Source organism: Scaptodrosophila lebanonensis, unplaced genomic scaffold (genome assembly GCF_003285725.1).
Source record: "Scaptodrosophila lebanonensis strain 11010-0011.00,11010-0021.00 unplaced genomic scaffold, SlebRS2 tig00000024-arrow-pilon, whole genome shotgun sequence".
In the NCBI taxonomy this organism is placed as follows: Eukaryota; Metazoa; Arthropoda; class Insecta; order Diptera; family Drosophilidae; genus Scaptodrosophila; species Scaptodrosophila lebanonensis.
This window is the reverse complement of record NW_022060538.1, coordinates 20,627,689-20,642,873: the sequence shown is the minus strand read 5'-3', so window position 1 is coordinate 20,642,873 and position 15,185 is coordinate 20,627,689. Positions and strand designations below refer to the sequence as shown.

Sequence of the window (15,185 nt, the reverse complement as noted above, 5' to 3'; positions counted from 1 at the left end):
ACGTCCGCAAACGGCCGCTCTCGCGCTCTCTTTTCGCCCTAAATTAAAATTCAAATAATTCTCTTAAACTATCTTAATCTAAAGCAGCATCTGCGCCAACACTGAGCACAAACATAAAGCAGCATAAAGCAATGCATAAAGCAGTGAAACGTTATAAAAAGGCGATGGTTTGCCAAAATTATTCAGTGAGGTATTCGTACCAATAAAGCGATACAGTTTGATTGTGAGGTAGCTCGAAATGACGACCTTTCGGTTAATTTTTGCCATTTTGGGGCTATGTTTTCTTATCAACATGGTAAAATGTCAGACGGATCCGACGGCTTCCGCAACTCCGACGGCTACCGCAACTCCGACGGCTACCGCAACTACGACGGCTGCCGCAACTACGACGGCTGCCGCAACTACAGCAGCAGCAACCCCAGCCCCAACCGCCGCTGCGACAACTACTGCAGCTTCATCAACCTCTAGTACCGTACGCAGGCGTAGGAAAATCCGCATAAGGTTTAACCGTAATGGAAGCGGCGGAAGCACCGGAGGCACCGGGGGCAGGAGAATAATTCGACGAAGGGTTGTCCGAAGAAGAACTGGATTGGGAAGAGTTGCAAGAGGTAGAAGAATCGGGGTAGTTGGAGGTGGACTTGCACGAGTTGGTACAATTGGTGGTCTTGGAGGCTTTAGCAGTCTTGGCGGACTTGGAGGACTTGGAAGAGAAGCCATTGTGATAGGCTGAATTAAAGCAATCAATACAATGTTAAGCTTCTTACACAATAAAAGCGTTTTTACTGATCACATCGATGAGTTTCTATTTGTACGCGTACTACCCAAAAGTAGTTCCACCATTCCACCCTAGTGATAAATGGAAGTGTATTCTCTTAAGCTCAACTTTGAGCGCATTAGTTCTGCCAGATAATAATCGCATTTCACTTTGTCGTAGATGGAGCATTGAAGCTCCTAGCTATCCCAGAGCCCAATACGTGCGTACATCTTTGCTGGCAATTTATGGGCGCAGCGAATAATTAATAAATAAAATCAAGTTATATAAAACCCAGCGAAATGTTTGGCAAGTCGTAAAAAATGAACGAGCTCCAGGAAGTTCAAGTTGACTCGAAAGCTCTTTTTTATGTTCGCTTTTATCGCCGTTGCGCATAAATTAACAAAATGTTCAAATTGATAACGATAAATTTTTACAGTTGCCTGGCGGGCGACCATTAGGAAGCCATTAAAAGCGGGCCCTCGGTTAGCCCAGCTGCTAGGCAGTCAGCGAATCGGCCAATCAGCCAGTTGGCCATTCAACTGGTCAAATTGAGCCAAGAGCTGGGGCTAAGGCAGAGTTGGAGTTAATCGGAGCTGAATCGTTCGCCCAAGTCAATTGTCTAGCAATTTAACTCTGAAGTGTGTGAGGGCAAGAAATAAGGTAAGCAGATAAGAAGACAAGCTTGGGTTGGGCTGGGCTAGCATCACATGTGCCTGCAATTGGCAGGCATTTTGAGTGATTTCTGCGAATTAATTTTAAACTTTTTCGCCCGAGTTTTCGACTTTTCGACTTTTCGCTTGTGTGTGTAAAAATTGGCCATCAACTTGTCGGGTCTTGTGAATCGTAAAACAAAAGTCAACAGCGCTGCCTCAACATGCGTGACAGTATCAAAGGCGGCTGTTAAAAGTTTACCGAAGTTAACAAAATGATGCTTCAAGTGCTCGCTAATTTATGACTGCGACAAACTCTCTTTGTTTGACTTTCCGAGGCATACTTAGCATATACTTGTATGTATGTATATGCAGTTGGTGGGGGCTCATTAAATCCATTAGTTATTTTAACACTTTATGGCTTTCTCTTAAATGTTAACATATGCATACATTTTTTGTAGAGTGAGTTCATAAATTTCCATCGCAAAATAACTAAAGCAATTAAAATTTGCATAAAATTCAAATATATTTGCCTAGCCGTCTAAAAACTAAACATCAAGAGCGCCACTCAAAATCTCTCTCATTCCGCCAGACACACACACACACACACACACACACACACACACACACACACACACACACACACACATACTCACACACAAACACACACACACAGGCTCATAGTTTTAGCGAAACATGACAGTCGAGTGCTGTGGCAGGGACGGCAGCGTTGGCAGAGTTTGTATTTGTAACTGGCTCGAAATGGCACGAAATGAAAAATTACACATACGCCATGTCGGCAGCACTTGTGAGCGAAAAAAAGTTTCAAGTGCGCTCGTTCAAAAAATGACAAAGTTTTGACGCACTTGGCAAATAATTACAGCAAATTCCAAGACAACAAAGGGAGAGAGAGAGAGAGCAGACAAAACATAAACAACGCCTGCACATGCGAGTATGAATGTACTTTATGTGCCTGGCCATTGATATCGACACACGACAAACATATGCGAATTGAATAAAGACTTCTGCCGTTTCTTCCTCTATCTATCACTTTCTCGCTCTTGCTCTCTGCCTCTCTTTGTCTCCCTCTTTATTTGCGTTTTCTCCATATTTCTGCCTTTTGCGCAGTCAAGGCCCAAAACCATTTGACACATTTTTGCATGTGTTTGTTTGTTTAGGCCCGCCCAGAGACTGGGAGACAGCGAGACGCATGGAAATGAAAAGCTGCCACATTTGCACTTTCAGCCTTTTCTACATCATTTGGGACTTAATCTGCTGTGATTTATTCATAGACTCTCCTTTTTTTCTGCATCATTAGTTTGCGTTTATTTGCATAGCTGGCAATATCGCTTGCTTGTGTTTATTGTGGCAAGGAAGCAAAGGTGGGGTTGCCCCCCCCCCCCCAGACCCTGCCTGTTGCCTTCACGGGTGGCATGTGTAACTGCTGCGCGGCTTTCTCCTCGTTGACTTGATTAAGCATGGCAGGCGCTGCAATTAATATTCATAATTATAGAGCTTGAGTACGCGTTCACAATTTCTCTTGCATTTAATGCCATCATCATTCCCACACACCACACACCACAATCCACACACCACACACAAACAAGTGGAGGACCATCTATTGCAGGCGGTGCAGGGAGCAGCGCTTAAATGACATGCATTTTGTATTCATAATGGCCATTTTTTATGCACACTTGCTCTTATGCAGCTATGCAACATAATGCACAATGCACAATAAATTTATTCAACACATCGTGCTAGACAAGAGAAGTATTTTGCAAAAAGGGATGATTCACGTGTTGCCCAGCTAGGCGAGCAAGTAAGGTCGGTGGTCGTGTCTTGTCTTGCCTGATGATTTATATTTGCACACACAGTGACTATTTTTGCCGATGTTGCAATTGTTGATAGCCCCACTTTATACGTACTTGTATAGTATGTATAAATAACTGTTAGGCTGCACAGTTGACTCACCAAACATTGCAGCACGTTTGCATCGAATTGTTATTTATGCAGCTTTAACGCATTTGTGCCGGCCCTACTAAGCCCACTGGTGCATGAATACAAATGGACGCGTGGCAGCTAAATACATGTACATGAATAAATGAATGGGTGACAGTATTAAGTTCGCACGCAACGCTGTATATTGATAATTCTACTAATTAGCATGCAAGTTAATTATTTTGAACTGGCGAGACGAGTGCTAGCGCTTTGTCGCTATTGTTATTGTTATCACAGCTGTGCGTGCGTATTTGTTTTTATTTTAGTGGCTGCTGCATAAATATTCCAAATGCTGATAAATTCAAATAGAGTCAACGAGTCTAACTATATTTACTTTAACTAAGTGGCGGGCACACCTGCACTCCGCCTGAATTTGTCAGGCGTCTGCTGTGAATAGACTATTTATATTTTGGAAATATTCCGAAATAAAATAATAAAAAAGCAGTAAATAAATTAAATTATATTCAGTTCTTTGCCCAGCTTAAAATAACACAATTACTTGAAAAAAAAGATCTCTTCAGTCAATTTGCTTATCAGCTCATATAGAAATGGTGAAAAAAAAGTCCACTTAAGTCATGAAATACTAGAAAACAAATTGTGTCCGAATGAATCAATTGAATTTAGAGAACAATTTTGTGCCCTTTTGAACTGGTGAAGTCGATTCGAGTCTTCGACATTTTATCAAGATTTGACAATACAAAATCCACACTGCTTTCGATTTCGAATTATCTGAACAAACATAATGCCATGTTACAGACCTGAGAAGTCTTGGCCGAACCGAAAGCAAGTTACAAATGGCTTTATTATTTTACAAAGTTGTCACGATACCTATCCGTGCGAAAATCAATCTTAGTATGAGAGCCTCAATTGTAAGATATTTCTGGGTATAATCAGTAATTTTATGAATATCTGTGCATTATATAAAATAGTTGTGAAAGAATTGATTCTTACGAGTACAACAAAGTTTGCTTCACTTGAATGACTGTGGCGGGAAAATCAAGGGTGTTCAAGAGTCGGGCTGGTCGAGATTATCTTTCTTCACGTTTTATTTATGGCAAAGCCAGCTGCTATATATATATTTTGTTTGCATTTGGAATTTGCTGAATAAAGAAAAAAACAAAAATAAAGTTAAGGAATATTTCAGCCGGCATTTATATTGCGATGAAAAATTTCTACGGTACCATTGCAACATGCCATTAAAATTGTTATTTAAAAATTCCTGAGCTAAATAATGTTCTAAAATATACGTACATTTGTGGTTTGATGTGTGCCAAAGCACATATTTGGCAATCGGCAACACGATGCGACCCTTTTCAAAAAACACAGCCAAATACTAGGCTCGTACGAATATAGTATGGCTGTTAAAATGATAATAAATGACAGGAATGTATGTGAATTCGAAGCAATAGCAATAGTTGTAGGGAAGAGAAATGGCATCCCAATGGATATACCAAAATAAATATTGATGGATGTTTGGTTTGACAGTCAGTATGAAAAAGCCCTTTTAATTTGTGCTTATGAAATAGGACAGCTGGTTCGATAAATGCCTGAACATGTTAGTAAGTTGAATTAAATGATGAGTTTCCTCTTTGCAAGGGAGGTGGGGCGGTATATGATTTGAAAAAATTGTTAATGAAATACAAGCTGCAATCCTTATTTACCGATTTGTTCTTATATTTCGTTTGTAAATACCAGAGATTGCTGACTATATTTAAGTTGCAAACCGTCTCTGGGGGAACCAGTAAGGAAACGAACATACACTTAAATTTTCAAATGAATTCTCGTTGATTTCTGAAATTACTTCAGTATTTATACAAATTTTGACTTATGTACTAGTTTTTTTTTTGCCCTATGTACTAACAATTTACTATTTTAGTATTGTACATATTGAATTTCTTGCGTTGGTCTGCTGCTGTACTGCATGGGCTATTTCTAGGATGGGATTAGCTAGGTTACCTACTGCATTGCATTCGTATGCTAATTTGTGAGCTCTTGTTCATTTTTCTGAACACTTTTTGGCGACTAAACTTCAAATTTTAATTACTATGATCATTCTGTAACACATTAAGCTCAACAGAACTTGCACAGAAATATGTATATGTGCAAGTAAAAATACTCAGTTTAATTGCCAAGTTTTGAACGATGGCTAATTGCTTGCATTTAAATATATGAATCACAAATTAAAAAATACAATCAGCAATTGAATGTCCGATATAATTGCTTTGAAGAGGTGTATTAAGTATTTGGATAGTTTATTTAATACGTATATAAGGAGAGAATAAGTGTATGTTATTTATTTATGTATTTATTTAGTACATCGACAATAGTTCTGTCGATTATAATTATTAAAATATATTTTAACATTTTATATATACTTGTATAAAAATAAGAAAATTAAAATGATTATATAACTTAATATAACATTATATTCTCAACTTAAAAGAAAAGAAAGCCTCAGAAAAAGCTGTACAATAACGTGCCTCCGACACGTTGGGGGAATTTTATTTACCAATCGATCTATTTTACAAATATTTATGATATTTAATATATCACAAATTAAAAAGTTCAATGAACAATTGTCCGATATCATTTTTTTGAAAAGGTGTATTAAGTATCCGGTTAGTTAATGACATACATGTATATAAGGAGAGAATAAGTGTGTATTACGATATTGTAGGTTCTCTCGCCAATCGATCCATTTTACTAATATGTTTTGATAGATATTGCACCCAATAACGCTCGAGCTGCCAAATGCCACTTAAGTTGTCAACACTTGTGGACAGAAAATAAATACGCACACACATACACACGCACACCGTTATACGGTTCAGCCTTTACGCACGCATGCACAATGAATCTCACAGGCACTTCCACTTCCACCCCCAACGAGTATAGTATAATCATCCGCACCTTAAATACCCAAATCAAAAAATAAATGGTAAACACTAGACTGGCCAGCAATGTAGCTGATCCATCCCCTGACAACACCCCAACCGCACGCTTTCGCCCCTCCCCAACGCCAACGCCAACGCCAACCCCAACCCCAATCTTGGGCGACCTCATGGCGACTCTATCGAAAAATGCTGATGAAATGATATTTAGAATATTTTCGGTGTGCCGCTTTGTTGCTCTGTGTCTGTCCTGCTGTTTGTTTGTGTGAGTGTGTGCCTGTGTGTGTGTGTGTGGGTAGAGTAGCATGTTGTGTTTTATGTGTTGAAAAATTCCTGCAGAGCATGGCAAATATTTATTTAATGCTTTGAGTGGGCAGCTGATAGCCCGACGACGTATGAAACATGCAAGGAAGGCAGCTAGTATGCTATAATAAAGCCGTACTTGTTTGGCTTGGTGTCAGCACACAACATGCATGAAAAAGGCTATTCGGTTGTTAGTTGGGTGTTTGAGACTTGGTAGCCCACGTCTTGGTGCTGCCGAGTTAATTGCCACTGCATATCAAGGCGGTGGTTGCCTTTGTTTGCCCTCGGCAAGCGCCATTGTGATTGGGTATATGAGTATGTCCATAAGTAGATAGTGAAAACGAGGCGCTGACTAAGGCTGACTTTTGGAGCAGCTCCAAAAAACATGACAGCAAACAACAGCAACAATGGCAACGGCAACGGCAACTACTATGGTGCAGACTATTTTAATGCGCTTGCCCTTTTGTGTAGAATCTGGCCAAAAGACGACATAAGAGGCGAACGGGTGGGCGTCTAGTGTCGTCTATTGTGTGTGTCTAGTTTTAAGTGCTGCACAGGTATAAATCACTAGCTGTTGCTGCTAAACATTTTTTTTTCGTCAGCGTCTGCAGTAGCTTCAGGTAACGGTTACGGTAACGATAATAGCAATGGCAGTGGCAGTGGCAGTGGCAGCAGCAGCGGCAACGGCAACGACAACGGCATTACCGGCGGCTGCGAAAAATGCCACACGGGCGCCGCATAAAAGTATGCAATAAAATATTTTCGCATTTGGAGGGTCCAGACATTTTAAGTGGCTTTGGCTGCAAATTGACGCGCCCACGTTCTCAAATTTAATGCTGCTTTAAGACGCAACGGATTGCAATTTACGCACTAGTTTCATTAGCATTTACCAGCAGCAGGCCGCTTGTCGTTACAGCAACCACACAAAGGTGGGCGTGGTCGAGGCCAACAACCGAGCCGCTGACTGAAACAATATTTATGTGCAGGTTGGCCTGTTAACAGGCCGGAGCAGTAGCTTCTGGCTCCAAGTGTGCGTCTGTGGCAGTTTGTGTGTGTGTATGTGTGTGTGTTTTTGGGTCTCGGCTCTGTTTGCTCACAAACCTGATTACAAAACTCATAAAGTCGCCATGAAATTCAAACAATGCGTTACGTGCATTGAATTCCAAGAGCATATAAAGGACAATACCAAGCACACAGGCACACAACCAAATAAATACTAACACACGCACACTCTAGACACATGCATAAACAACATTTCTGTTTGACCCAACGAGTTGAAAGTTTGACGTTATTGTGCGTATACGAACGAGCATGTGAGCTCTGTGCGATGTGTTAAGGTACGAGTATAGCTCTTTATTACATTTTGATTATTGCAATCTCGTTTTGAGGACGATCCAACAAGAAAGAAGAGAGGACCGTAATGCCAGAAAATTCGATTCCATTGCTTTCAAAGTGTGCGCCCAACTTCAAAGGCTCAAGCGAGCGCTGATAAAACTGATTTACAGCGCATAACTACGAAGAAAAAGTACATTAAAGAAATCAAATCAGCTTGTGAAGCTGTGCATAAACTTGGGCAACTTTTTATTCCTGTTCTGGTCTTAGGTGCACGCCTAAACTGCTTTAAAAGCTCGCCACACTCGGCCAATGGCAGATGCATAAATATATAAATACCCACGCTTGGCCCACAAAACGATTTGTCAAAAGTGGTTTTTACTTGTGGATTATGAATACTTTGCTTAAATTTAGCTGACAGCAGAAAATTATTATACAATGATTAATATTTATTTGTGCAGGCGACTGAGTCCGAGCCCAGATACGGACTCCTTACAAAGACCCAAGTCCAGCTGCCAACCCGGAGTCGCTTCTGAAGCCACAACAAGTGACAATGTGGCAACAACAGCATCAGCCTCAGCGTCGTTCTCAGCATAAGAACATTTACTTTTCCTGCTCTTTTTTCTGCTGCTGCGCTCCAAAAGGCATTTAATTTAGATTTATGCGCCGCATGACATTGTGACAGGCTCAGGCGTCCACCATTGCCCAACGAGACCTCTTCCAGCTCTCCGGCTAGGTGAAAAAAGTAAACACAACGCCCACAATGCCCTGAGCGCAAAATTATGATATTGCCGTCTTGGCGCACATGTTTACCAGCCACTTGCTATGTGTGCATGCGTGCGAGTGTGTGTGTGTGTTTGAGTTTATTGGTGTGTTAGTGTGGGTGTGGGTGTGGGTGTTGGTGCTTGTGTTTGTGTTTGCGCGCCGCCTGATAACTTATCGAACAATAAAATAGCCTTAGGCTTGCCGCTGGCCTGTCAGCGGCGTTGGCGCATAAGTCGACACAAGGCAAATAAGGATATGCGCAAATAAAATAGCAATAAATCAAAACGATTGACGATCTGACGATGCGGCTTCCGACGCAAAGTCGCTGATGGCTTCCCCAGCGATTAAGCTTTCATACTCGTAGTTGTGATTTCTGCTCTCGAACAGATATATTTTCCATATGCCTTCTCATATAGTTGTACTTGTATATAGTATACGCGTATAAATCATTTTAAGTTCAATGTGTGACTTTTCTCTTTTACCATTCTGGTTTGCGGCTCTCTTACGTTATTTAAGTTGTTAGTTTAAATAAGAACTGCATTTTAGTATATGAACTTGCCTCATTGCAAATGCAAAAAATATTAACAATAGATTTTCAGCAGCTGTTTATATTTACAGATGCGTACGTATATATACTTGTATATTATTTTATTTGTATATCTTTTGTAAAGCAACCTTCGCTTCTAGATCGAATATCAATAACAACTTATGCAGCGACGGGAATCTATTCCAAGACTCTGATCGCTACCCCAATACAATAATTGTTTATAAAATATTGCAATTTCCCAATGTTTAACAGGAGGGTCAGGAAGTCCACCTACAAGGGAGTACCTGGAGTACAGAAAAATTTGTCATAGAGGTATCCGTTTTGCGAATACGCTTCATTTCTCGAGCCAGCCTAGAAGAATGAGGCGAATTGTCACTAAGCTTGTTTTAGTGCCAAACAATTTCTAGGAAAAGGTACCTCCAATGTTTTATTTAAACTCCCCAAGTTAGACGTTGGAGTATTTACTCATCTGACGAATGTTGATTGGCAGTCATGAAAATTTGGACCAGATAATTAGGAAAAGAAATGATAGGTCAATGCTGAATACGAATGGGGGGAAATGAATTTCCAGAAAACAAGCTTTTCTTTTTGTGAAAGTCTGCTTTTCTAATGGTGGTCACCGACGGATATATCGATATCGAATCTCGATAAGTATGACAAGACCAGTCTGTTCAAAAATATATGTATGTAAGGTCTGCTACTCCCCTTCTCTTACACTTTGTTCAAGTTCGAATTTATTTATAATTGAATTTGCATGAAAAGCTATTGTACTTGTATATTAGCTCAGTTACAAATGCACAAAATTGGAATAACAATAGATTTTGTGCAGCTGTCCATATTTACAGATGCATATGTAAACTTTCTAAGCGTTATTTTCAAAATGTACGCAAATAAATGACAAAAACATCTGCATTTATTCGCTATATAAGGGCGCACATTTTCGCAATTGATTCAGTGTGAAATTTGAATTTTGCCTTAAGGCACCTCTAAGGATGAAATCTTTGGGGAAGAGTCTGGCTGTTGCTTTTTTGGCAGTTTGCCTAATAACAAACTTGGTAGATGCTAATCAAGGGGAACCAGATCTAAGCACTCCGGACTTATCGCCTCCAAATTCGATATGGGGAAAAATATTAGAGGCGATAATGAAGGCAATCGAAAGACGAACAGGGGAGACAGAACCTGAAACCCCGCCAGAGACTGTGGACAATAATCCAGCTTCAGATTCTGTACCCGAAACTGTACCCGAAACTGTACCCGAAACTGTACCCGAAACTGTACCCGAAACTGTACCCGAAACTGTACCCGAAACTGTACCCGAAACTGTACCCGAGACTGTACCCGAAACTGTACCCGAAATACCTCCAAATGATGATGTTGTTACAGAGCTACCGCCAGAGGGAGAAAATGGTTCAGAAACTGAAGAAATACCCGAAACACCTCGTGATAATAATGTTCCAGATTCGATTTGGGATAACATATTAGAGGCGATAGAGAAGGCAATCGAAAGACGATCAGGGGATCTAGAGTCTACCGAAGAACGCGGCGCAGAACCTGAAACCCCTCCAGAGACTGTGGACAATAATCCAGCCTCAGATTCAGATCAAGAAGATCCAAATTCAAATGGTGGTTCTGTTCCAGAGCATCCGCCAGAGGAAGAAAATGGTTCAGGAACTGTACCCGAAACTGTACCCGAAACTGTACCCGAAACTGTACCCGAAACTGTACCCGAAACTGTACCCGAAACTGTACCCGAAACTGTACCCGAAACTGTACCTGAAACTGTACCCGAAACACTTCCACCTACAGAGCTACCACCAGAGGGAGAAAATGGTTCAGAACCTGAAGAAATACCCGAAACACCTCGTGATAATAATGTTCCAGATTCGATATGGGAAAAAATATTAGAGGCGATAGAGGAGGCAATCGAAAGACGATCAGGCGATTTAGAGGCTATCGAAGCATCCGAGACAGAACCTGAAACCCCTCCAGAGACTGCAGAATCTAATCCGGATCCAAATTTAGATCAAGAATCAGAGCCAACTGTCGCTCCAGTTTCAGAGCCCCAAACTGACCCAGATTCAGAGCCTACAGAGCAACCGACAGAACCAAGTATTGAAACACAAGCAACAACAATACCCTCAACAGTAAGCTGGGTACCAGGATGGGGTGGAGCAGGACCTGCACGGGGTATACAAGGTGGTTGGGGAGTACCTGGACTACCTGGACTACCTGGAGGATTTGGAGGACGTGGACATTGGGGGTGATCGGATGGGTTGGAAAAATGCAATATCAATTTCAGCAATTAGCGCAATTTCATTGTTTCCCATAAAAAAAGCATAATCATATTAATACGAATTAGTTTGCAGCAGAGAATTCAAAAATTCCCATTAACTTGGTCATACATGTATCTCTTTAGAAATATGAATGAATAAAATGTTAAACCCGATTGAACCCAAATTTAATAATTGGCTGCTGTAAAGCTGATGATTAGCCAAATGTTAATAATATTTTTACCAAGTACTACTACATCCTGAGCTAGTTCAAATTTTCCTGAGCTTTGTTTTCAAATGGACAACAATTCAATCAATGGTCCTTTAACACACATGTGCAGAATATAAACGCAAGCTCGTCCTCTCTCGAACTAGGTATAACAAAAAGCTAAAAAGGTTGTTGAGTTTGCTTGAATTACGAGTAAATAAAAAAGGGTAAATAATTTTATTTATTGTTTAAATTGCATCAAAATGTGAGCAAACGCTATTGTACTCGTATATTGGCTCCGTTGCAAATGCACAAAATTAGAATAGAGCAATAGAGCAGCTGTCTATATTTACAGATGCCTAAGTATATTTTGTAAGCGTTATTTTTAAACAGTAGGCAAATAAATGACAGATCCACCTGCATTTATTCGCTATATAAAGCCGCACGTTACCGCAATTTAATCTGTCTGAAATTGTTATCTGAGGATGACCATTTTGGGCAAGAGTCTGGCTCTGGCTTTTTTGGTAGCTCGCCTAATTGTCAATCTGGATGTCGCTGTACGACTACCAGCTATACGTGCTCCGAACTTATCGCCTCCCATTTCGGTATGGAAACAAATATTACAGAGAATACAAAAGAAACTCAAATTACTTTCCTCGTCTAAATGCCCAATCCAGAGATGTGCCCATATTGCAATTAAGAAGCTCCAGAAAGTAAAGTGACCCAGATTTAGAGATTACAGAGCAACCGCCAGAACAAAGCATACCAGCAACAACAAATGTCGTTTCCGGAAACTTTGGAGGATGGGTGGGATCTGGAGGAGCAATATGTGTTTGTTCCAGAGTAGGCTTTGGCTTTAGGCTTATCACGACTGTACCATCATCGCACAAGCATGATTTGAATTGAGAATAAAATACTTGTAGTCTTAAATTCTGTAGATGTAGTTTCTTATATGAAAAAGTCTCTGTAGGTCGATTTGGAAATGTTATTAATAATTTTTATAACATGAACGGAATGCTAAAGTTGGGCAGGCTCAACTCTTAAATACCCTGTACCACCCCACCAAAAACAGAAAAATTATTTAAAAAATTTAATTAATTAATTAAATTAAATATAAAATATTCCATACATGCATACATACATTTACATCAGAATAGTGTCTATTCGTGTTGGTGTACTTGTAAATATGTGTGCATTGGGCCTGGTTAAATGGCTATAACTTTCTTTCTAATCACCCTATCATAATGAAACTTCGTATACGGATATATAATCTAACTAACTGGATGCGTCTACCAAATTTTTGTTTAAAATTCCAAGAATTACGGGTGTTATAGAAAATCTTGAATAGGGAGGAGTGGGGGGTGCATCGGGAAAAAGGAACAAACTCGTCCTTTCCCGGGCTCAGGAGAATCTGTAAACCAAGTTTGGTTATTCTAGCTCTTATACTTTCTGAGATCCTTGCGTTCATACAGATAGACGGACATGGCTATATCGACTCGGCTTGTCACCTTGTACCCTTTGGGACCAGGGTATAAAAATTTTGTCGTTTCAAATTATAATAATATTTATATGTAATAACATACTAAGTACATCCGGATCTAGTTAAAATGGGTGTAATCAATGTTTTAAAACAGACAACAATTTCATCAACGCTATTTCGATCAAATAAATATTAGAGCTTTCTTGACAACGCACTTATTAATGTAGTATGAATACGTAATACATGTTACATAACTTATAATGTGCATAGTTTTCACGAAGCTCAGTAATTATGGCATCCGTTGATTCATTTGCATAATGTCTGTTGTTGCTTTTGGTATAATTCATGCCATAAAGTTCTATGCCCGACAACTGAAATCAATGCATCGTAATTGGCCGTCTTCTTGCCGCCTGCCAATGTCAATAGAGAAACTTCATTATAAATTACGCAACTGACAGTTGAAGACAGCCGGCAAGGGAGCGGGGGATTGAGGCGGGTAAAGTGCTTAAGCAAAAATAGTATTTCCGTAGCTTTTGTCTGCTTCAGTGTGTTGGTGTGTGTGTGGGGGGGTCGCTTGCAGCTTGGTCTTAAACTCCTACCCACACCGGTTATTCTTTCAATCTGCTTAGTTGCCAAGACACCCCCGTCAGTGTCTCGGGCTGCGAGGCAATCAACCATGCAACCAACCATTTGGCTTCTGCTTCTGTGCAACAGCCTTGGGCAATGGGAATGGGAGATGGAGCTAAGGCTGAGTTGCCGCTTCTGTCGTTGATGGTCATTGAAAATGATTGTTGTGTTAAAAATTGTTGTATAATTGTGCGGAAGTTGTGCGGGGCCAGGCAGCGATAGCGCAACATGCTGCTACAATATGCGCAATATCCCAGGGTCGGAAAGGTGGGGGCGGAGGACCCACATAAAAAGCAAATGTCGCATCGTTAAGTTAAAAGCTTTATGCAAATTTTGTATTCTCTCTGCTCTGCTCCCCCCTCCACCATTTTCGTGGCGTTGCACTGTAGCTAAACCGAATGAAGCTCGTATTGGGAAAAATCAATGAGTCTTCTACGTTGGATCTCCCCTAAATACATACAAGAATGACTGCAATTGTCTGCCTTGAAGTAAGTAGAGAGATGAACAGATGGGCAGGTGTGGAGAGCCTTTTTGTGATAAGAACAAGTGGCAACAATTAATGTGCAAACGGCCACATTTAATGGCAGTCGCTTTGCCATAATTTTGACTCGAAAATATATTAAAAATTGTGATGCGTGCCAACAGACGGTGGCTGCTTTATTGCCACCAGCTAAACGGTGGAGGGGACGCGAATGCCTGGAAGGCTGGACACGCAAGCGGGCTGATGGCAGACATTAGGTATTGACAACAGCGGGCAGCAGGAATCAGGCAACAGGCACCAGGCATCAGGAACCAGGCATCAGGATCCAGGCAAGGAGCGTGTGCGAGCATTATGTTTGAGTGTGTACTTGATATGGCGTCATTAAATACACATTACCATGCCACAAGCCTGCAGTAACAACCACCGGGGTAGCCAATGCTGTACAACAATAAAGAGCAACAATCGGAGGCGAGTCAAGCGAGAAGGCAAGCAAGTGAGTGGCTATTAAAAGGCGGCAAAAAAGAGACACTCATACACATAACAAATTACAACATTTCAACAGCAAAGAGGAGCGTCCCGCAACGTGTCGAAGGCGGTCGTATATGCTGTTGGCTGGCGATGGCGTCGGCGACGGCGGTGTTGGCGGTGGCAATGAAGGAGCGATGCCATCGCTTGTGGCATTCAATGAAGCAGGTTCAACGGCTGGCGATGGCGTTGTCGGTGTTCAGTTTCAATTGTGCTCGTAAATGTGGCTCCAAATTGGCTTCGACCGAATAATTCATACGAAACACTTTCGCACCATTCGCCATTAGCATGGGATGGGAAGAACGGGTGCTGGGGGAGCAGCGCGTGCTCCACTGTTACGCCCCATGTAACCCC

The 15,185-nt window shown here is 41.0% G+C and overlaps 1 protein-coding gene across 1 annotated transcript; it reads left to right on the top strand.

The window, feature by feature from the left end:
* The first annotated feature begins 292 nt into the window (after positions 1-292).
* On the top strand, positions 293-15,052 carry LOC115620997 (eukaryotic translation initiation factor 4 gamma-like). Its single transcript, XM_030514517.1, has 4 exons — positions 293-482; positions 10,624-10,902; positions 11,047-11,500; positions 14,869-15,052. The coding sequence occupies exons 1-4, from the start codon at positions 293-295 to the stop codon at positions 15,050-15,052; spliced, it is 1,107 nt and encodes a 368-aa protein (XP_030370377.1).
* The last annotated feature ends 133 nt before the right edge of the window (positions 15,053-15,185 follow it).